We start from the raw sequence: 23720 nt of genomic DNA, 5'->3' as shown, positions 1-23720 counted from the left end.
CGGAAGACAACAGTCAGGTAAGTATATGTTCATTTTTCCCTTTCATCCTCCATGACGGCATACCATGAGAGATGACCCGCCTCCAACCAGGTAGGGACAGGAAGTATAAGTTTGACTCTCCTCCGGCTCCTCCTCAGTGTCTTCCTGTCCCTCCAGGTAGGAGATGGGTTTTCTCTTATGGTCGCTGACCATGAAGAAAGAAATAGAAGAAGGAAAGTGGATGCCATGTGAGGAGGCAGCAGAGTCCGGTCCCCATTGGGGAAGCCGGGCTCTGGAAGACCTGTCTCTTACCTGCTGCTGGTGCGGGCAGACAGGTCCACGTGGGGCCGGACACTCAGGGAGTCCCTCCGGTCGGTTGCGATACTCCACACTGCGATCCGGCATGGCCGGCGCTCACAGTGTCGTCACCGGAAGTGGACGCGCGTCATGCGTTCCACGAAGCGTTCCACAGCTCACTTCCGGATTGGGGCCTGAGAGCACTTCCGGGCGGTGGATCGCATGCCGGCGGCGGCGGGAAAATTCAAAAAAAAAAAAAAAAAAGCGCACAGGATTATGGCGGAAGTCGTCCTCTGATCTGAGGTCTGGAGGTAAAAACTATTTAAAGGGGGGAACAGTGACTTTTGTTTCCCTAAAAAAGATGCTGGACCCAGGTGAAATTATGGAGAACACTCAGGGATCCGTACCAGTGAGTAATTTACCAGGACAAGGGTAAAAGGCAGTATATTCTGTTAGATTAACCCTTATGTATTTTCTTTCTTTCTGTATGTGTGCAGAGCGAGAAAGAGAGTGCTCAGAAAGCAAAATCTAGTCAGAGGGCAAAAAAGTGCAGTCTCTGTTCTATTAAACTTTCTGATTCTTCTGCTAGGAAAGTGTGTAAAAAATGCACGGACAACATTTCTAAAGATTTAGTTCCGTCCCTAAAAGAAGAACTTAAAAACACAATTAGGGAAGAAATCAGGGCTGCTATGTCAGACACCTCATTAATTCCTTCCTGCTCCAAACAGGCGCAGGGACCAGCGACAAAAGCATCTGATTCAGAATTTGAGGAGGACTCAGAGCCAGGGGAACTCGGGTCTGAAGATTCTGGTTCAGATTCCGAATTTAAAAACTATCTTTTTTCATCGGAAGATACCAGAGAATTAATTAAGGCAGTTAGAGCCACTATGGATCTTTCTGATGAAAAAATCTGTAGATCAGTCCATGACGAGATGTTCAGTGGTTTTGAACAGAGATCTAACCGAGGTTTTCCAGTGCATAAAAACATGCACGATCTGATTAAAAGAGAATGGAGGTCCCCGGATAGGAAACTATTCATTCCTAGGACAATAAGGCGACGTCTCCCCTTCTCTAGCGAAGACGAAGCCTTGTTAACCACCTGCCCTAAGATAGATGTTTCTCTGTCTAAATTAGTGAAGGGTCCTAACGCCTTACCTTTTGAAGACATGGGGTCATTAAGGGACCCCATGGATAAAAAGACAGATCAGACTCTTAAAAAAACATGGGAAGCTTGTGCTGCCCTGTTCAAACCAAACCTAGCGGCAACCTCAGTTTCCAGATCATTAAAAAAATGGCTCACACAGTTAGAATCCCTACTGAAAGGCGGTAGTACATACGGTGATCTTAAAGATTCCTTTCCGCTCCTAATCAAAGCGGTAGATTTCCTATCTGATGCCACTGCGGAATCTGTCAGGATAGCTGCTAAAGCATCTGGGTCAGCGGTCGTGGCAAGAAGGTCCCTCTGGTTAAAATCCTGGTCAGGTGAGGTCAGTTCAAAATTAAAATTATGTACCTTACCTTTTCATGGTAATCTATTGTTTGGAGAGGATTTAGAGTCCATCCTAGAAAAGGCTTCCGATTCTAAGAAGACCTTTCCCAGAGATTCCGGGAAGAGGAAATTTCCCTTTCGGAGAGTTAAAAAAGGGACCCCCTTTCAAGCAAAGAAAACAAACAGGGACTCAAGCTGGTCAAGGGGAAGAAACCAGAAGAGTAGAGGGTACCTGTTTTCTTCAAAGAATACGGAACCGTCAAAGCAATGACGCCAGTGCTCAGGTAGGAGGGAGACTAAGTTGTTTTTTAGACTACTGGGAAAAAATTACAACAAACCCTTGGGTCTTAAATACGATCTCAGAAGGCTACAAAATAGTTTTCCGTTTTCCTCCTCCCTCAAATATTTTCAGGGTAACTCCCATTCAAAAGACAACTGTTCTCCAAACAAATCTGGAGGAAGGGATTCGGAAGCTTCTGGCTCAAAGGGCCATAATTCCGGTTCCCTATTCTCAAAAAGGTCAGGGATATTATTCAACCGTTTTTCTAGTAAAAAAAACCAGACGGGAAATTTCGGTTAATAATAAACCTAAAAAACTTAAACAAATTCATACAGTACAACAAATTCAAAATGGAGACAATAAGATCAACCGTGAATCTGCTGAAAAAGGGGGACTTTTTAGCCTCCCTAGACTTAAGAGACGCATACTACCACATTCCGGTATGCAAACAGTCCCAAAAGTTCCTGCTGATAGCGGTTTATTTGGGGAAAGTTCTGTTCCATTTTCAATTCCAGGTATTACCCTTTGGGATAACCTCGGCCCCCAGGGTCTTCACAAAGGTGATGCTGGAACTAGTGGCCCACCTGAGAAGGAGGAATATCTTGATCATTCCGTATTTAGACGACCTACTGATAGTAGGCGAGTCAAAACAGTCACTAGAGAACAATCTCTTTGTGACCTGCCAGACGCTGTATCTGGCGGGATGGCTAATAAATTGGGAAAAATCAATGCCAATCCCGTCCCAGGAAATAGTTTTCTTGGGTCTCTCCCTGGACACCACTCGTCAGAAAACGTCTCTTACAGAACAAAAAGTCTCTGGAGTGGTAGAAAAGGTCTCACGGTTTCAGAGTCATCCATCCTGTTCGATACGAGAAGCCATGAGACTACAAGGGACCCTGACTTCTTGCATCCCTGCATTAAAGTGGGCTCAGTTCCACTCTCGAATTCTACAGCAGTGGACGCTGGCCTGCTGGGACAGAAGCCAGAGCTCTCTGGAACAGACAGTTCTGGTTCCTGGTTCGGTAAATCAGAGTCTTCAGTGGTGGAAACAAGTAAGCCACCTACGCCAGGGAATTCCGTGGAATACGGAGGAGCAGGTTTTCATCACTACAGATGCAAGTCCTTGGGGGTGGGGAGCGCATTACTCTCATCACAATTTCCAGGGGGCCTGGGTAAACCACCAGAAAACTTGGTCCTCAAACCAAAAAGAATTGATGGCAGTTTGGGAGGCCATAAAAGTGGCGAGTCAAGACATAGAGGGAAAGGATGTCCAAATAAGATCAGACAACACCACAGCGGTAGCGTACTTAAACCATCAAGGCGGAACAAGAAGCCTATGTCTGAGTCAAATAACAGAAAAGATTTTTTCCTGGGCAGAAGGAAATATAAGATCCCTTTCAGCGGTCCATTTAAAAGGAAGCTTAAATGTGAAAGCAGACTTCCTAAGCAGGGTCAAGATATATCAAACAGAGTGGAGTCTGAAGGAAGAAGTTTTTCTCCAAATAACCCAAAAGTGGGGAGTTCCCCAAATAGACCTCTTTGCTTCAGCCACAAACGCAAAAGTAGACCGTTTCTTCTCCCTCAATCCGAGAGACAAAAGCGAAGGCATAGATGCCTTTTCAATAAAATGGAGGTTCCATCTAGCTTATGCCTTCCCCCCCCTACAACTAATGTCTCGGGTAATAAAGAAGATAAGGCAAGACAAAGCCCATGTTATTTTGATAGCTCCCTTATGGCCCAAAAAATCATGGTTTCCTCTTTTGAAGATCATGTCAATCCAAAGTCCATGGATCCTTCCTTGGGATCAGGATTTGTTGTCGCAGGGTCCCCTTCTCCATCCCGAGGTGGAAAAGCTGCATTTGGCAGCTTGGAACCTGAAAGGTTGATCTTAAAAACTAAAGGCCTGACAGATCCCGTCATCAATACTATGTCGGCCAGTAGAAAGGAGACAACCTCTAAGATCTATAATAAGGTTTGGAGAACCTTTAATACCTGGTGTGTAAAAGAAAAAGTATCCCCTGAAAAATTTTCGGTCCTTTCAATTCTAGGTTTTTTACAGTCTGGCCTGGAGAAAGGTCTTCGTCCCAATACTTTGAGGGTTCACGTATCAGCCCTTAGTGCAGTTTTTGATGAAAAAATTGCAAATCATTCTTGGGTTGTCAGATTCCTTAAAGGGGCAGATAGACTGAGACCTTCATTGAAAGCTATGACTCCACCATGGGATCTTAATTTAGTTCTATCAGGTTTAACAGAAAGCCCCTTTGAACCTTTATCATCCGTCTCTATAAAATATATAACACTTAAAACCCTGTTCTTAGTAGCAATTACATCAGCCCGCAGGGTTAGTGAAATCCAGGCCCTGAAAATTAATGAACCTTTCTGTGTTATCTCTGCAGATAGAATTACGTTTAAGTTAGACAACTCCTTCCTTCCCAAAGTTGTGTCTAATTTTCACAGGCAAGAAGAGATATTGGTTCCCTCGTTTTGCGACGACCCGAAAACAGAAGGGGAGGAGAGGTTTCATAAGTTGGACGTGCGGAGAGCAGTGCTTATATATTTAGAGGCCACGAAGGTTTTCAGAAAGACGGATTCCTTGTTTGTTCAGTTTCTTGGCTTAAACAAAGGGCAGAGAGCGACAAAAAATACCATTTCAAGATGGATTAAGACGGCGATCTCAGATTCATATAAAGCACTAGGGAAATCACCTCCTGAAGCCTTTACAGCTCATTCTACGAGATCGGTTTCGGCCTCTTGGGCGGAGAGGGCAAACGCTTCATTAGACCAAATTTGTAGGGCAGCCACCTGGTCTAGCCCTAATACTTTTATTAAACATTATAGAATCCATGTTAAGGCAGGTCAGGATCTAGCCTTTGGGAGGAAAGTCCTTCAAGCCATAATCCCCCCCTAAAATTGTTAATATGTTATATCTCATGGTATGCCGTCATGGAGGATGAAAGGGAAAAACCAAATTACGTACCGGTAATTCCCTTTTCATGAATCCTCCATGACGGCATAGGGGTTTCCCCACCCTAAAAAAAAATAAAAAATAAAAAATGTAAATATATACGTTCATAAGATTATGATAGGCCTACACATAGGTGATGGTGTGTGTGATGGTGTGCAAAAAAAAAAAAAAAAAAAAAGATTCGAAAGAACACTCTCTAGGCTGTCGATCCAGAAAGACACTGAGGAGGAGCCGGAGGAGAGTCAAACTTATACTTCCTGTCCCTACCTGGTTGGAGGCGGGTCATCTCTCATGGTATGCCGTCATGGAGGATTCATGAAAAGGGAATTACCGGTACGTAATTTGGTTTTCTTCTAAGGGGTGGGAATTTAGTTAAATATATTTAGAAAAATGATCACTGTTAAATCATTAACAGATTTAGGCTAGTTTCACACTAGCGTTCGGCTGTCCGCTCGTGAGCTCCGTTTGAAGGGGCTCACGAGCGGACCCGAACGCTTCCGCCCAGCCCTGATGCAGTCTGAATGGATGCGGATCCGCTCAGACTGACAGCGTTGGACTGACAGCGTTGGAACATGGCTCTCCGTCCAGCTGAGGATTAGTGCTGTTTCCGCCATGGCTTCTGGGCTCCAGGTGCCGCCCTGGTGATTGAGGTACGCCACAGCCGTGGAGTTGTCGGACTGAACTGGAACCGGACGACCCCAGAGATGGTCGGTCCAATAAAGCAGAGAGAGATGAATCGCTCTCAATTCCAGATTGTTGATTGGTATGGAGCACTCCTCGCGTGACCACACACCTTGAACGGAGAGATTTTCCAACACTTCCCCCAGCCCCGGAGGCTTGCATCTGTTGTCAGCACCATCCAGCGGCGAGGAAGGAAAGAGCGGCCCGACGTCAGCATCGGGGAAACCAACCACCACCTAAGGGCCCGGCGGGTCGGGGCAGGGAGACGTATGAGCCGGTCCAGGGAGGTTGGAGAATGGTCCCAATTGGTTAGAATGGCTCAATGAAGAGTCCTGGTATCGAACTGAGCATAGGGCACTGCTTCGAAGGCAGAGACAATGAAGCCCAGAACCCGCATGCAGTGACGAATGGGAAGAGGATGGGGCCGCAACAAGGGGAGACTCTGAAGACTGAGAGTGGATAGCTTCTCTGGGGGCAAGAGTACTTGGTCTGACAGGTGTCGACTAACATGCCCAGAAAGGTTAGCCGCTGAGATGGATAAAGACAGGACTTTGGTCGATTCAGGATCCATTCAAAGCGTTCCAGGGTGTCCAGGACTATGCGTAGGCTGTCCGCTGTTGCCCAGAATGACGGACCCTTTATAAGAATATCGTCTAAGTATGGAATCGCCACTGTACCCCTGGCATGGAGCAGGGCCATGACCTGCCGCTGGAATCTTCGTAAAGACTCTGGGAGCTGTGGCCAGGCCGAACGGGAGGGTCACAAACTAGTAGTGAAAGGAACCCACTGCGAACCGGAGAAATTTCTGGTGACTGACGCAAATGGGGACATGGAGATAAGCGTCCTTGAGGTCTGTCGAGGACAGGTACTTCCCCGGTTCCATGGATGCAATGACCGATCTCAGGGACTCCATCTAGAAGCGGCAGAGCCGAAGGAAGTGGTCGAGTGCTTTGAGGTCCAGAATGGAATGGAATGTACCCTCCTTCTTGGAGACCGCAAATAGATTGGAGTAGAACTCGCGAAAACGGCCTTGCGCAGGAACCAGGACGATCACTCCCTGCCACAGAAGAGTGTGGATGGCCTGAAAAAAGGAATTTGTTGCGGAGGGAGAGGTCGGGGGAGATGAGTGAAAAAATTGTGATGGGGGGACGACGACATGAATTCCAGTTTGGATGACCTCTATCACCCAGGCATCCGAAACGTGAGCCAACCAGAAATGACTAAAAAGATTAAGACACCCGCCCACTCGACCGGAGGGTGCTGAAGACCGCAAGTCATGCAGAGGAGGTCTTGGGGTTATAGGACTTGGAGCCCTGTTGACAGGGACGCCAGGAAGGATGGGGTTGCATTTCTGATCCGGGGTGGACTTGTCGGTTGGCTGCTTGGGGCTTGAAAAACTCTGAACGGGACAAAAAAGAGCTCTACGCTTTTTTGACTTGTTAAAACGCGCCCTGTTTTGTGATAAATGATTGCTCTTACCACCTGTCGCATCAGAAATGATCTCGTCCAGGCGTTTGCCAAAAAGTCTGCAGCCTGTAAAGGGAAGGGCCGTCAAGGCCCGCTTTGAAGCATTGTCTGCTGCCCAGCAGGAGAGCCATAGGGTATAGCGAATAGCCACTAAAAGGGCTGGCGAGCGGGCCATTAGTCTGGCCGCGTCCAAAGAGGCTTCACAAATATACGAACTGGCATGGGAGAGCTGCAGGGCAATATCGGAAAGTTCCCCCGAGGAGAGACCCTGACGTAGTTTGTCCACTCACCCATGTTTTTTATTTTATTTAGGATTCAAATTGTATATCCCTTATATCAGAGAAGGAAGCCCCATCCGCTATAAGCAAAGTGGTATGTTTTGCCAAGCGGGATACTGGCCGGTCAACTATAGGAGAGGACGACCACTTCTTAGCCAGATCCTCTGGAAATGGATAAAGGACGTCTAAGCTTTTTGGTAAAGCAAACGGTCTATCAGGAAAATTCCATTCCTTGGAAAGAGAGGAATTAAAATCCAGGTGGTTGGGGAAACATTTGGGCGAGCGACGGGACCGTCTGAAGGAAAAACTCGAACCGGCCGATGAGGGTGCAGCGTCCTCCACCTGTCAGGTTTCTATAACCGCTGTAATGAGATTGGCCATCATGGAGGACAGTTTGGAAGACTGGTCCTCAGGAGAGACAAAGTCCGCATCTGACAATCTTTCCTCAGAACATGCCTCTTCCTATGAGGACAAGCCGGAGTGAGACTCTCTGGGACGTGGCGGAGAGGTAGAGGAAACTGGGGACGTAGACACCCTTCTGGGAGAGGGTGGCCTGGCCTGGTTAGCGGGACGGCCGCAATGGGAATGGGCCCCAGGACTGGTCAGAGGATGGCCTTGCGGACAAACACCACAGTAATTCCACAATGGCTTTGTTGGTATGGGAGACGTCCTGTACCATCTTTGACAGGGAACATGCCCACTCCGGTTCTACCATGGGCTGGGCAGGAGGGGTGACTGGGTCAGGGGCAGAGCCACTTGGTGGTGGAGCAGTGCATAAAGAGCAGAGGGGATCTAACTGACCGGAGGATAATTTTGTGTGACAAGAAGCACAGGCAAAAGGGAGCACAGAAGTCACCGCCTGTTTTGGGGTCTGGGGGTCTGGACTTGGACATGGTGGGACCCTGTAGTGACAGGCAGGAGCATGAGGGGTTAGGTTAAATCCTGTAAGGGAAGACAGAGCTTACCCGGCCTGTGTCCCTCAATGTAGCTTGTCCAGAGGTGCCTTGGATTAGCGTCCCGCAGAGGTCCTCCTGAAGCAGGCGGTGGGAGAAGCGTAGAAAAGACTAAGCATCTGTGCCAGGACACAAAGAAAGGGGAAGCGGAGGGAACTTCAAGCCCTGCCCCCAAAATGGAGTCGGCCCCGGGCTATAACGCAGGAAAGCGCAGGTCCAATCCCTCTGTCCCTCCTAAAGAGGCCTCGACCGTCTACACCGGAAGCAGAAGGGACTTATCGTGGCGGCCGCGGTGACCCGAAGGCTGGCGGGATGCAGAGGCTTTGGGAACCTCTGGTCCTCCTTGTCTTCTGGAGACCGGGAACAAGCAGTGGGCTTGGGGAACCCCTGGTCCCCCGTCTCCTGGGTGAGGATGCAGGCAGCTAGGACTGCCTGTAATCCAGCTGGAAGAAAGGAAAAAATAAAAAATTGCAAAACAGGGAAGGTCTGCCTCCTATGTACACTAAGCTAAAACTGTTTTAGCTTAGTCACTGTAGGAAGGGTATAGCTGGAGGGAGGAGCTCACACTCCTAGCGGCAACAGCTATACCTATGGTCAAGCCTGTGTCCCCAATCATACGGATGAGAAAGTCCTTTGTTGGCCAAACCAGGCAAGAATGGATTCCTTGGGTCAATGATTGCAAACCTAATTTTAACAGTCTACCTTAAGAAAAAATAGATGGCACATATAGTGCTCAAAGCATTTTGTATATCACCCTTTCATAATATGTATTCACCCCACTGTATCAGGCACATCAGGAGAAAGATGTTCTTCCATCTATCTTAGCAGACTGACTGCTATGTAAACTTGCTACTTTCCTCCATTGTTAAAGGGGTATTCCAGTAATTTGACGTTATCCCCTATCCACCGATTGTATTGGTGGGGTTCCTACCACTGGGAACCCACTGAGCATGAGAACAGGGGCCCTGTAGCCTGCAGCACCTTCTAAAATGAATGGGTTGGCAGGTCCATTCATCTCTCTGGGATCTGGCCGATATAGACTAGCATTGTATTCTGCCATGTCCGGCAGTCTCGTACAGATGAATGGAGTGGCAATGCGCATGCTCGACCTGCTGCTTCATCCATTTCGAGGGGTGCTGCAGAGTATGGGGTCCCCATCCTCATGATCGGTGGTGGTCCCAGCAGTAGGACCCCTCCACTAATCTTATATTTATCCTCTATCCCATGGATGGGGCACAACTTCAAATTACTGAGATTCCCGTTTGAAGGCCATGGACATCTTTGGGGCTATTTTTTTTTTATTATTGCATTGTACTTATTTTGGGCTTAAAAAACATATATTTTTTCCAATAGTTTTTATGAACAAAATGTTAACTACGGTATTTGTCTCTGCAGTCTGCATCTCTGCACATGTAGTGTTGACTTGCTCTGTCCCCTTCTCAATGAAATCCGTCAGAGGCTGGGTCTGTAACCCTTATCTCTGCGGATCCGAGGGATCATACACACTTATTTAAGCTGAATTCTTATCAGTTTAAAGATTCAGCTTCAATAAATGTTTATGAGCCGCCTGGCTTCTAGGACGAGCCATCAGACACCTCCTCTGATGGACCAACCTGTCTCCTTGACCTGATATATTCACTAGAGATATGTGAACGGGTCCTGGCTGCAGAGAGCAAATGGTCAAAAAAATGTATTCCATAGAAAATTTGATTTTTTTTTTTAGCTCAAAGGAAGTACTATGCAGTTATAAAAAACAGGTCTCCATAGGATTTAAATGTCTTCCAATTCCAGTTATCCGGTTTTAGGGCTCCTTTAAATTATGCAGGCTATCATACTGTTACTTTCTGGATGGCCTTGAGGGCCCAGTCTCCTCTCCCTCTTCCCACAAGAATGCTGGCAGTTTTCAGGCACCACAAGAAGAAGCAGGCATCTGTCACGCAGGGCGGCGGCCAGCTAAAGGAACGGGAGAGGAGAAGGTAAGACACGAGAGCAGCATGTTATTGACTGGTATACACAGCAGCATGGTCACTACCGGCGTATTAATCCGTGTTCTGTCGGTTCATACAGGTAAAACTCGAAAAATTCTGAATATCGTGCAAAAATCCATTTATTTCAGTAATGTAAATTAAAAGGAATTGCATTAACGCAGCTTAAAATTAGAATTTTGTAAAAAAAAAAGGTTCAATATTCTAGGCTCAAAGTGTCACACGCTAGTTGGCTAATTAATCCATACCCCCTGAGCAAAGGGGACCTCAAAATTGTGACTTTGGGGTTTCATAAGCTGTAAGCCATAATCATCCAAATTATAACAAATAAAGGCCTGAAATATCTCGCTTTGCCTGTAATGAGTCTCATGTGTTAGTTTCACCTTTTAAGCTGCATTACTGAAATAAATGAACTTTGCACAATATTCTAATTTTTCGAGTTTCTCCTGTACATAAGATATAAATGCTCTGTATCATTATGTGGGACGGTATATTATAATACTGTCACTATGGACCTGGCCTGTTCATTATCACTGTCTCCATACTCCTCATTGTATGAAGACCGCCGCCATCTGTGTCGCTCGATTTTCACCTTGTGCATTATTCACGTCTCGGTAGTTTTTACAAAGCAGCTCCCTGTAGATCCTAATGCATTGCCTGTCCCTGCAGGAATCTCGCAACCTGAAAGACATTCGCAGCACAATGGAGAAGGGACATGTCTTGCTGCAGGAGAAGGAGCAACGTCTGCAGGAGCTGGAGGATTCGCTCCTTGAGGAGGTAGAAGTTCTTATCTGAGCGGCTTCTACTGCGCTCCTTCCCCCCCCCCCCCCCCCGCTGACATATGCGAGCCGCTAACCCTGCTAAAAAAAAATCGTATAAGGGCCTATAAGCAAACTAATGTGTGTTTTATGCCATATTGCAGTGCGCTTGTGGGAGTTATCACTGTATTATTATCTCAGAGGGGCAGCCGGTATTCATCGTAATGCACAGCAGCATCATTCTGTAATCCAAGCCGTACATTCACACATCTGCGGCCGGGTGTAGTGGCTGGCACAAGCACTCTCCAGGGGACGGCAGTAGCGCAGCAGATGGTGGGCTTGGCGTGTGACTGCAGAGAAAAATACAGGGTTTTAAAGCAGAAACTGGTTCCAGGAATCAATGTTAATGCAGTGGCCTAATTTAAGATTTTTAGGTAGTAGGTGCCCATTGATGTTTTGCAATTAGGGAAAACTACATCCAAGGTATGAATAAATGTATAAAAGCTTGTTTTCAGCTCACTTGTGACTGTAGGAGTCCGTGGTTCCCCCCCGGAAGAAGCTGACCGCGATCACTGCAGGGGAAATGTCGTATAACATGAGATCATTCAGATGAGATGATTAGATTTATCATCTAGCATCAGCCACTGTGATAAACTTGACGAAATTTAAAGGGGTTGTGCCACTAATATAAATGTATCCCACCCAACAGATATCGCTGTTATATCACTTCCCCCCCAAATACCACCATTTATCAAAATTGCCTTATTCTAAAGTTATTAGTGGAGCATCGCACCCTGGGGCAAATATCATTTTCATATTCGGTTGCAGTTGCTCACGTCCTGCATAGGGCCCTGTAATGTAGGACGCAGGCAGCGTCATTGGTAGAAAAAAAGGGGCGTGGTTAGTGTCACATGATTTGCTGATGCCGGGACACATTTCCCTGCCCTAAGGCATGATGGGACAGTCAGACACATGACAAACCAGGAAGTAGGATTCAAGCATGGGGGATAAGAGAAAACTGCAAATGAGGTAAATAATAAAACAATCCAAGGAGGAATGGGAGCTAGAGTGATTGAGGAAAATACACTTTAGAGTGAAAAGTAGTTTATGGCACAACCCCTTTTAGACAGTGTAAACTTAGACTTAAAGAGAACCTGTCATGTGGATATTTGATTATAATCTAATGATATACAATCATTAACTACTAAAAAGTACCTTAGATGTATTCACTTACTGGTGTGACAGATGGTTACCTCATAATATACACACAAAGATGCCGCATGCTAATGAGCTGATTTGAGTCCAGCGTGATGTCAGTGAGTCCAGCATATATTTAATTCAGAGCTATAGCCACTGCCCTGCCCACCTGCTGCTGATTCCTATGGAAACAAACTGTCATTCAGCAGCAGGTGGGCGGGGAGAGTCAGAAGCTCATGAATATTTAGGACTCATCATTATCAGCTGGAGCTTTTCAATACAAGATGTTGGCAGATTGACTGGGTCAATTAAAGAAAGTGACCCAGCATTTTGCTAAGAGAATCAGTCACTTATTTATGTTGCCCTTAGTTAGGACATCATAAAACTGGTGACAGGTTCCCTTTAAAGGGGTTGTCTCACTTCAGCAAACAGCGTTTATCATGTAGAGAAAGTTAATACAAGGCACTTACTACTGTATCGGCACTTACTACTGTATTGTGATTGTCCATATTGCTTCTTTTGCTGGCTGGATTAATTTTTCCATCACATTATACACTGCTCGTTCCCATGGCTATGACGACCCTGTAATCCAGCATTGGTGGCCGTGCATGCACACTATATGAAAAAGCAGCGGCCTACTCCCACTCCTATGGACCTGATCACCAGAGAGGTTCGCGCTTTTTCCTATAATGTGCAAGCACGACCACCACTGATGAATTGCAGGGTGGTCATAACCATGGAAACGAGCCGTGTATAATGTGATGGAAAAAGGAATCAAGCCAGCAAAGGAGGCAATATGGACAATCACAATACATTAGTAAGTGCCTTGTATTAACTTTCTCTACATGAATAAATGCTATTTGCTGTGAGACAACCCCTTTAATTGTTACACATGCCCCAGTGTGAATACACCTTTCTTGAATGCGTCAAATTCACAGCTATGGGAGAACCCGATGCCTGTAACTGCGCTTGCGCTGGACGTGTTCAGTTTGTGCTCAGCACCTGCATAGAAGTGAATGAAGCCAGGGACAGCCAAGAATGCGGTCACATTGTCCTATGGACACAGCAGCCACCTGTTTCCAGGGTTTACGTAGACTATACGTGGCCAGCAGGGGGCATCACATTCACAGCTGGCGTAAAGTACAAACACAGATATAGTTGTATGGACCATATCATAAGAGTTTATGGCCATTTCCTATAAATTGCCCAACTACTTTAACCATGTAACTGGCACCTTTAAGAAGCCTTATCTGTATGTGTTATTAATACTGACCACCTCCTGCTCACTCTCCTATGTGACTTGCATCCTACTAGATATTGGTGTCTGAAGCTTATGTTCCAGAATTTTTCCCTTGATATCTGACATGACTTTATTCCCATGTTCTCTGATCGTTCTCTGAGCCTTTACTGATGAACCGAAAAACCTGTGTATTACCTGTTAACTTTTTCTGACAATCTGAATTTTTCGCTTACCCCTCTTCGTAAGGTGTCAGAAGATGATACTCTGAAAGGCAGAAGGATCAAAAAAATAGTGACGTTTAATTTGAGCGACTCAGATGACACCAGTAGCGGGAGCAGTATGGACGCACACAGAGGTGAGACTCCATGATTGTGTATTGCTTTCAGTTTCATTTTAGGGCTCTTTCACACTTGCGTTCTTTTCTTCCAGCATAGAGTTCCGTCGTCGGGGCTCTATGCCGGAAGAATCCTGATCAGTTTTATCCTAATGCATTCTGAATGGAGTGAAATCCGTTCAGGATGCATCAGGATGTCTTCAGTTCAGGACCGGAACGTTTTTTGGCCGGAGAAAATACGGCAGCATGCTGCGCTTTTTGCTCCGGCCAAAAATCCTGAAGACTTGCCGCAAGGCCGGATCCGGGATGAATGCCCATTGAAAGGCATTGATCCGGATCCGGCCTTAAGCTAAACGTCGTTTCGGCGCATTGCCGGATCCGACGTTTAGCTTTTTCTCAATGGTTACCATGGCTGCCGGGACGCTAAAGTCCTGGCAGCCATGGTAAAGTGTAGTGGGGAGCGGGGGAGCAGTATACTTACTGTCCGTGCGGCTCCCGGGGCTCTCCAGAGTGACGTCAGGGCGCCCCACGTGCATGGATCACGTGATCGCATGGCACGTCATCCATGCGCATGGGGCGCTCTGACGTCACTCTGGAGCGCCCCGGGAGCCACACGGACGGTAAGTATACCGCTCCCCCGCTCCCCACTACTACTATGGCAACCAGGACTTTAATAGCGTCCTGGCTGCCATAGTAACACTGAAAGCATTTTGAAGACGGATCCGTCTTCAAATGCTTTCAGTTCACTTGCGTTTTTCCGGATCCGGCGTGTAATTCCGGCAAGTGGAGTACACGCCGGATCCGGACAACGCAAGTGTGAAAGAGGCCTAATTCAGTGTATTTTCACCTGAACCATGGTGATTCAGGGAGGTTTGTCCTGCAGGAGGCGTGATCATTTAAGCATTTTAATCTAACCCTACCCCGTGCTGTTTATATAATGTGCAACCGCCATACATGTGCGGTATTGTGATGGCATCAGCAGTAAGACACGGTGCCTCAATAGCGGAGATCAAAGCTAGCTCTGATCCGGGCCATTTAACCCCTTAGATGCCATGGTCATTTTAAAAAAAGTGTGTTTTTTTATTGTGCCAAATTTAAACATAAAAAAAAACTTTATCAACTTTTGCTTTTGACACACGGTGACTGATAAAAAAACAAAACTTTGAAAAACAATGGAGAAATTGCATTTTTTCCTCTCTCCTTTAAGAAAAAGTACAACTCATTCGGCACAAAAAATAAAAAAAACTATGTCAATGGAAAAGTTGCTGAAAGAAATAAAAAATAAAAAAAAAACACTGTGCCCTGAAGGCCTAGATAGGCCCCATCTTTAAGGGGTTAAACTTGTATGTTAAAATTAAGAAAAAAAACTCCAGTTAGTCAACAGGAGAATTGCTTGCTTTAGGAAATTTAACTTTTTTTACACTTTCCTCGTGGCTTTCCTTTTTCAGCAGGCGACGTTCCGGGGTCCCAGATCAGCCTCCCACTGAAAGTCCAGCATCTCTCCCAGTCCCTGCGTCACGTCACGGCTGAGCTGAACAGTGTTTTATCATCCCTGTCCTATGACCCGCAGTCCATACTCTATGCACACAGCCAGCCTCCATCCATGGCCGGCATCCCTGTTTCTGCGTACGCATCATTGTCCAGAATCGGTCCTCAGATTGGCAGCCATTCGCTATCCCAGTGGGCTTGGAGAACTGGTGCCCACTCAAATGCTGCTTCAGCCTCTGCTGCCCAGACAGTGGATGCCATTGTGGCAGAGAAATGGAGAAAGTATTTCCCAGGTGAGTCAAGAATTTTTAAAATGTATGTTGTGATTAAAATGTAGATTTTGGATTAAAAGTGACCCTCCGGTTCCAGACAAAAATGTCTAATCAGCTGGGGAATGCCTACTACACTTACCTCGTGCCCTCTGTTTCATCAACTCCAAGGCCCTTCTTCTGACACCCAAGGGGCCATACTGCACACCGCCATCCAAGACTCTTCCTGTTTGTCCAGCGTTGCTCTCGGATTGGCCAAAGCTGTCCAATCTGAGAGCAGCAGAGTGTCTCTGATTACAGATAGTGTTCATCGGGTAGTCAGAGAGGTGGCATGGCCCTTCTGGGTGGCAGAATTGGGGGCCGGGGATTTGAAGGGGTATTTAAGCTCAGTCAAAAAAGAGTTCCCCTGAGCAGGGAATGGTATAATAAGAAAAAAATCTTACTGATCCTCTCACCGCTGCTGTTCTGATGGTGCCGGGGTCCCCGCTGCGCTCCACTTCCTGCTCCTGGCAGGAAATGGCTGTGAATGCCCTCAGCCAATCACTGACTGCAGTGTTGACCCGCCTCAGCCAGTGATTGGCAGAGCAGCAGTGCCCACTGAGAGCAGAGACTCCTGCCCCCCTCCCTGTCGGTCTGATACTGATGGTCTGTCCTTTAAACCGTACCTGTCTTCTTCTTTTTTTTCCAGGAGGGACGCCGCTACTTGTTGAGCAACCGCTACACACAGATAATAAATTAGGATATGTTACTGCTGAGTGAGTAACCTCAAGGATCAGTGAATGCTTCAGTTACATCTGCTATACATTGTGGGGGAGCTAAGGAAAACTGGCTAAGCTGCGCATAGCACCCAATCAAATTGATCCCTTCATTTTCCAAAGGAGCTATGAAAAACGAAACGCAGAATTTGATTGGTTGCTACTAGCAAGTAAGCCAGTTTTCTTTAGGCCTAGTTTTTGATAAATGTGGGAAAAATATATGGGAAAAGATTCAGTAAAGCGTGTTTTTCATTCATTTCAATTCCTGCTCATTCTGGGCTTTGATGTTGAGGAGGTGGAGTTACCAGTGATTGACAGCCTTCCCTCTATGACTGTGTATTCAGAGATGGCTGTCAATCACTGGTAGCTCCGCCTCTGCACTTTAAAGCCCAAAATGAGCAGGAATTGAAATGAATGAAAAACACGCTTTACTGAATCTTTTCCCATAAAACTATATATCTATCTGCTCAGCTCCTCCTGCTCTATAACCTGCTGCCTGCAGCTCAGACACCATATTTAAAGGGAACCTGTCACCTCAAAAATGCATATAAAACCGCCAGCATTACCTTATAGTAGCCCCCAATCTGATGCTCCATACATGGCAAAAACAATGTTTTAAGCGCCATCTTGCCGGTCAGCCTGAAGTCAAGGGCCTTCTTGCTTCAAGACAAGACAAGCACGTCCTCCTAACCGTCCCCTCTGTGTGTGATTGACATCCTGCAGTGCGGCCTGGGATCGCATTAGTCTCGCGCAGACTGGGGGCTACTATAAGGTAATGCTGGCGGTTTTATATGCGTTTTTGAGGTGACAGGTTCCCTTTAAATGTATGCCTCCCAGAGATGCCATAGAATGGCCCCCTTTGGTTCCATTGTAAAGATTTTTTGTGTTTTGTTTACTGGATACCATTGTAGTGAATGGTGTAGCGTAGTCTACTGCAATATTCCATATTTATGTGGTATACTGGCCAGACGGAAGTCATATGGGCGCTCTTTTGGCCTCCATCTGCATAACGTAACTGTGGGTCTCTGTGGCTTTCTTTGCATGAATGCTAAATGTGCATCACATTTATGATGTGAACCTAACCTAAGAAACACAGAACCCACATAATGTCTCATGTGTCCAGCCTTGCCCCCCTCTTAGAAGCTTTCTCACTGTTAGAAAGTTCATCAGATGGGTTCTGGCTTAGCAACAGGGGCTGCTACCAGCAGTGTCTGTCCAGAGCCTGAGAACGGTGGCACTGCCCAGAAATGGAGTGCTGATATCTTGGTAAGTATATACAGGGAATCTGACACCAGATAGACATCTTTAATGAAGATCAGGTGTAAGACGCTCTTTATAAGGTGCCGTACAAAGCCAATAGCTGTCTGATCAGCTGTATCTCCCGACTTCCCCCATACACATACATGTTCAGTTCGGCAAAGCGTCTATGTGTTGTCAATGGGGAGGGTGGAGAAAGCTGCTACTAGACAACTCTGGCAGCCGCTAATCTCCTTGTAGAAAAAACAAACAAACAATTTTCCCGATCCTTCCCTCCTGTCGGGAGCTCCAGCGAAACGGTTATTCTCAGTGGGTTTGGCCGGCTACACATTAATGTGTATAGGGCCCTTAAGACCCACTACATCTCTGAGCCTAATTGGTGTCATAAGGATTCTTGATAACTGCCTTATAGGGGTTGCTTTGCCTTCCTCTAGGTATGGGATGCCCAACCTGCGGCCCAACGGCTGTTGGAAAACTACTACAATTCCCATCATGCCTGCACAGCCTACAGCTATTAGGGCTTGCTGGGAGTTGTAGTTTTGCAACAAGCAAGCTGGAGGGCTGCTCTAGGTCAACAGTCAGACTACAGGTTGAACTAAATGGATTTGTATCTTTTCCATCAGCTATGGCACTGTCTCACTATATACCGCTGCACTGGCAGAAGCCATGACCCTGTCCAGTGTAAGGGCGCATTCACACGACCGTAGTGTTTTGCATATCCGCAAAACACAGATACCGGCCCACGTGCGTTCGGCAATTTGCGGACCGCACATGGTCGCAGTTAGAATTTAAAAAATGCCTATTCTTGTCCGCAGAACAGAACCGCGGACAGTCTACGATGTGCTCATTATGCCGCTTTGTATCAGTCTCTGTGTTGTCTCCTCTCTTGACCTTAGGGTATATGATATCTGTCAGATACTGACATCGTATCTCTCCTGCAGGGAACAGCTCAGGAACATGCAGAGCACAACGTTACGAGCCCAGCACGCAGATAAGCAGACCTTGCAGGCCATGATCGACACCAACAAGAAATGGCTGGAGAATTACAAGAACGACCCCAAGGTGTATCCTTGTAATACACAGACCAGAGCTGGTGACATCACGGGCGGCTGAAAGCTCTGCATTATAGGATGGCGTACTGGGAGACGAGCGGACACCCCCCCTGACGTGTTTTTTTAGGAAGTAATTGTATTCTCCATAATATAACAATGCTGAAGCATCTTTTCTCTGTTGTGCTTTTTCTCTGTTGTTCTTTCTCGAAATTTTTGTATAAATTGACAACTGGGTGTTATTAGTTAGGGAGTGTGTCCCTACTGTCCAGTCTGTACTGACAGCGTCAGACTACGTAGGGCACACCCCTTTAAATGGGTTTTCCAAGATTTAGATATTGATGATCTCTTCTCAGGATGGGTCATCAATATCAGATTGGCGGCGGTCCGACTTCCGATACCCCCGCCGATCATTTCCTTGCAGCTTACCAAGCTGTGGCTGTGCTTGGACTCGCAGCACAGCCACATTCACTTAAAGGCCATGTGACTGAAAAACGTGACGTCACACGGCCTAGGAAAAAAGCCAATCTGCTCCGGCCTTTTCAAACCGCTAATGGTCGGGGGTGCTGGAAGTCAGATCCCCACCGATCCAAGGAAAGGTCATCAATATCAAAATCTCAGCAAACCCCTTTAGCAAGAGGAATGGTAACGCCGAGTTGTCAGTAGGAGTGACAGAGGAACAGAACAACACAGAGTTATAAGAAAAGGATACTACAGCATTGGTTCTACAATTATTTACTAAAACAGACTTGTCATTCAAGGGAATGTGATATATTATTTTTTTGCTAATTAAAACCAGATGTCGATGAGTTTAATTTGTTTTTATTTTCTGATTGCAGTTGTTTTTATTCTATTTTCTGTATATGACTATGGGGGCGGCCATCTTGCCTCTGTTTACAGCATTCAGAAATATGCTTTACAGCAGTCACATGGACCATAGGTTTTCCTTAACTGAATGCAGTCTTCTCCCGTCACGTATGAACCGGTCTCCAACGGGAAAAGGACTTTTGCAGCTGGGCCTGGACGAAAATGACAAAATCAAAGTCTATCATTACTAGCAGTCGAGCAGCGGAGTGCGCCTCGGCAGACGGATGGGACGGACTCTGCATTACAGATAAATTGGTCTGATATCTCATTCACTGTACGTAATTCTGTAATGTACAGACTTAGGAAAATTCTAACGTTTCAGAACTGGGAACTTTTTCGTAACACTGCAGGTCTCAGATATTAAAGCGAAACTCTGCCTTCTTGTATCGGGGAATTGCTATCCATGCGTAACATATTTAAGAAAAAAAAGGTCTCAAAGATGGAGTTTTATGAAATGTCCAAAGGATTCTGCATACCAAAAAGGACACTAAGCCTGAAGTCTGTCCTAAGTATTGTCGCAGTGCAGATGAATGCAGCATTGCCAACTAGCGGTTACTTCAGGCTGGAGAGAAGACGCATATTATAATGGGATTGCGCTAGACAAGGAGTTTTCGAAAAATGCCTGCTGCATGGTCACTTCTGTATCTCTTACATCTCCAGTTCTGAGAACTTCAGAAAAATTGACATATATATGAATGATATCAATAGCATTTTCCATATGCTGCCCTTTTATATGTTGCAGACATTAGGGTTAGTGTGCCTTTAAATAAGGTTAGGGAATTGCATAAATAGCAACTGCCTACATTTATGTTACTATGGGAGACACCTCCTTTAACCTCTGGAGAGTCCTTTGAGGGGATGGCCTCTCCTTTTATGCTGATGACCTATCCACGGAATACGCCATCGATATCTGGATGGTCCAGCACACTGCAGCCCTGCCGACCATCTGTTTGGCAGTAGCACTGGCACCAGGAGTACACCGCTCCATCCATTGCACAGTGGATGGAAATGTGTAGTTCCGGTGCTAGAGCTGTTCCCAAGCAGATTATTGACGGGGGCGGGGTGTCGGACTCCCACCAATCAGATATTGATGTCCTGTCCTGAGCATAGGCCATTAAATGAAAGGGTTAGAACAACCCTCTAATACAACCCTCATAGGTGGTAATTCCAGTATATTCTGAAAGACAGCTGTAAAGTGAGTTTCCACCTTCTTGGGTTCAAAATTCTTTGCAGGGGTAAAACGCTGTATTTTGTCTGTTTATGTAGGATAAAGAAGCTCCAAATCCCCTAAATAGACATACAAACCTAACATTCTGACTACCGGCAGTCACCACTAGAGGGAGCACATACAGGTGCAGATTTACGAGTCCTGTCTAATATTTAGACAGCATAAGCGTAGATCAGACAGTCTAAAGATGCACCAAATTTATCGCAGTGCCTCTTTCTGTATGGTAAATGTATGCATCTTGCTAGACACTTTTGTCTAACTACTGGTTGGCTTACACTGGCCAAGGATTGGGCCGGTCATCGGGAACGAATGTTTGTATCCAGGCTGCTCCCCAATAATTGGCTTTTATGAAAGTAACATAACGCCCATGTGGACAGAACAAAAAAATGTTCAGGGGTCACTTTAAGGGTGAAGTTTTACAGATCTTAAAGATTATGTGCACTAAATATCCATAGTGGTAATAGGATGGTCCGAATCCATAGCCCCGTGGTTACATTGACAAGTATGTCCTATTCCTAAGCTTCTTCTGCAGGGAGAATCATTTCTATAAATTGTGTAGATATTTTTTATACTGGATCAGAGATCACTATTCGCTTGTGCACTTTGTACAGAGACGCGCTATGGGCAGTGTCATACACGCATTGCCCATTACATCGTGTCACCTGTAGGACACCTATAGAGTATATTCTAGTGCCTGTTGATTTTACACTTTGCCTTATTGTGTATCTGAGTTTACAAAATGTTAGAAGCTTCCTATGGAATAAAAGGAAACGGTGCTGACAGTTTGGACCCCCAACCATTCAGATCCTGATTGTGAAGACCCAGCGGTGCACACGTGGGTGTTCTGGAGACCTGGGAGTGGAAGCATTCATTGTGGACTTACACAACTACTTTTCATCATGTTCCAAATCTTACAAACGAACAACGCAATTTGCACAAAAAGGGATTTTTCCAGGTTTTTAAAGTGATGGCATCTCAGGACTATTGTAAGGATAGGACGTCTTTCAAGTAGGCAATATCTGAAGGAGGACGTCGGCTCTCCGGACATGACTGTTTTAGTAAATATCCTCCATGTAATATAGCATTTCATAGGTCTTAAAGGGCATCTGTCAGCAGATTTGTACCTATTATACTGGTTGACCTGTTGCCTTCAGCTGCCAAGCGCACATGTATCTGTGTTGGTCCAATGTTCATATGTGCCCGCATTCCTGAGAAATACGATGTTTTGATATATGAAAATGAGCCTCTAGGAGCAATGGGGGTGTTACCGTTACACCTAGAGACTATGCTCTCTCTGCAATGGCTGCGCCCTCTCCACTTTAATTGACATGGCCAGGCAGTGTAAACATCATCACACCTGGCCTTGTCAAAATGCAAAGGATGCGGTAGTTGCAGAAAGAGCAGAGCCTCTAGGTGTAACGGTAACGCCCCCATTGCTCCTAGAGATTAATTTGCGTATAATAAAACATAATTTTTCTCAGCAGTGCGGGCACATATGAACATGGGACCAACACAGATGGGCTTCAGCTGCCAAGTCCACATACAGCAAGTCAGCCAGTGTCATAGGAACAAAACTGCTGACAGATGCCCTTTAAATATAGATGACTTATCCTTAGAATAGGGATTGGGAGGGGGGGGGGGTGTACTGCAAGCTCAGTTCCATTTAGGTGAGTCAGACCTACGTCAATCTGATATTATTGATTTATAATAAGGATATGGCATCTGTATGAAAAGCCTGGAATACCCCTTTAAAAGAGGAGCTATCCCTTCTCCTGACATGTCTGTTGTAGTAACTACTTGTATTCCCCGTGTCATAACAAGTCTCTAGCATCTATTCTTATGACTCATTTCTCTGTTATTGCTTCTAGACATTATGAATAAACTGCCATCAGTCTGCAATGAAAGTCCAGCTGGGTGTTACCCGTTAGGGGGTGTGTCCCTGTACCAGACTCTGGTCCGGCTCTCCTGCACTGCAGTCTCGGGTTAGAAGGGCAGCCGGTGCCTGAAGCTGATGTCATGGGTGGCAGGTTTAAAACCACTTTCTGGTCTGCAGACTTAAATCATAGGTTTAGTGCAAGTCTCCCTCAGTTGTTGCTGGCTCTTGGACTTCTCTCCAACCTGTTTATTGCTTTGGATTGCTGAAACTTGTGGTTCCACAACTGACCCCAGCTTGCTTTTGGCCTTTGTTATTCTCTTCATCGTGTTACTTATGCCGACCTCTTGTTGCCGTCCTCCACCTGTTGCTGGACTATGGTTGTCTGATACTGACAGCACTGATTGCATAGCGTCCGACTGTGCACGGACCATCACTGCAAACTGCTGGCAATTCATTGATAAGTTCTAGCAGGAATAATAAAGGAATGGCATAACATAGCGTCATAAGAACAGATGCTCCAAAATTGGTATTACATGGGGAATACAAGTAGTTACTAAAACAGACATGTCAGGAGAGGGGACGGCTCCTCTTTACCTCTCCTTGCTACTATGCAAATCTAATGGACGTATTCATGTCTTTTGTGTTTGGTTGTGTTGCTTTTACAGCGGTACATTGGTATTTATTGACTGTGGTAATAACAGTGTCACCTTGTTGGCATTTTATACTCCTTGTATGCTCTGTGTGAATTGGTTTTGTATTCAGATTAAATCCATATACTGTACTTTGCCTGTGCGAATCTCATTGTATGGTGAATGTGGGCTCAGTGGGGAAGATAATTATCTCCATATATGTATCCTAATCTTTGAAGAGGAAAACAATTCTCAAACCTTCACAATCAACTGGAAACATGAACAATTCATGCTGTACTTTCTGCGCTACAGAAAAACCTCCCTCGGCTTGAATCGCTCTAAATTATTTGACACGTCCTTCAAAATTGTGTCTGGTCTTGACTCCTGAAAGGCGGCATT

At 45.8% G+C, this 23720-nt stretch overlaps 1 protein-coding gene across 6 annotated transcripts in view; it reads left to right on the top strand.

Annotated features, from left to right (window-relative positions):
- Positions 1-22138, top strand: part of CEP164 (centrosomal protein 164) — a 101288-nt gene extending 79150 nt beyond the window's left edge. For 2 of the 6 annotated variants that reach the window (XM_044282244.1, XM_044282242.1), the window contains exons 27-32: positions 11044-11151; positions 13816-13924; positions 15352-15684; positions 16349-16415; positions 18614-18736; positions 19683-22138. In XM_044282244.1, coding sequence (XP_044138179.1) covers positions 11044-11151; positions 13816-13924; positions 15352-15684; positions 16349-16415; positions 18614-18736; positions 19683-19779 — 837 coding nt within the window. In that variant the 3' untranslated portion in view covers positions 19780-22138. The remainder of the gene's footprint in view (positions 1-11043; positions 11152-13815; positions 13925-15351; positions 15685-16348; positions 16416-18613; positions 18737-19682) is intronic. The other 4 variants (XM_044282243.1, XM_044282245.1, XM_044282246.1 and 1 more) reach the window with 4 other exon arrangements.
- Positions 22139-23720: the final 1582 nt, after the last annotated feature.

This window comes from Bufo gargarizans, chromosome 2 (genome assembly GCF_014858855.1).
Source record: "Bufo gargarizans isolate SCDJY-AF-19 chromosome 2, ASM1485885v1, whole genome shotgun sequence".
NCBI lineage: Eukaryota > Metazoa > Chordata > Amphibia > Anura > Bufonidae > Bufo > Bufo gargarizans.
Note: the sequence above shows the minus strand (reverse complement) of the source record. Positions and strands in the feature narration are given on the sequence as shown.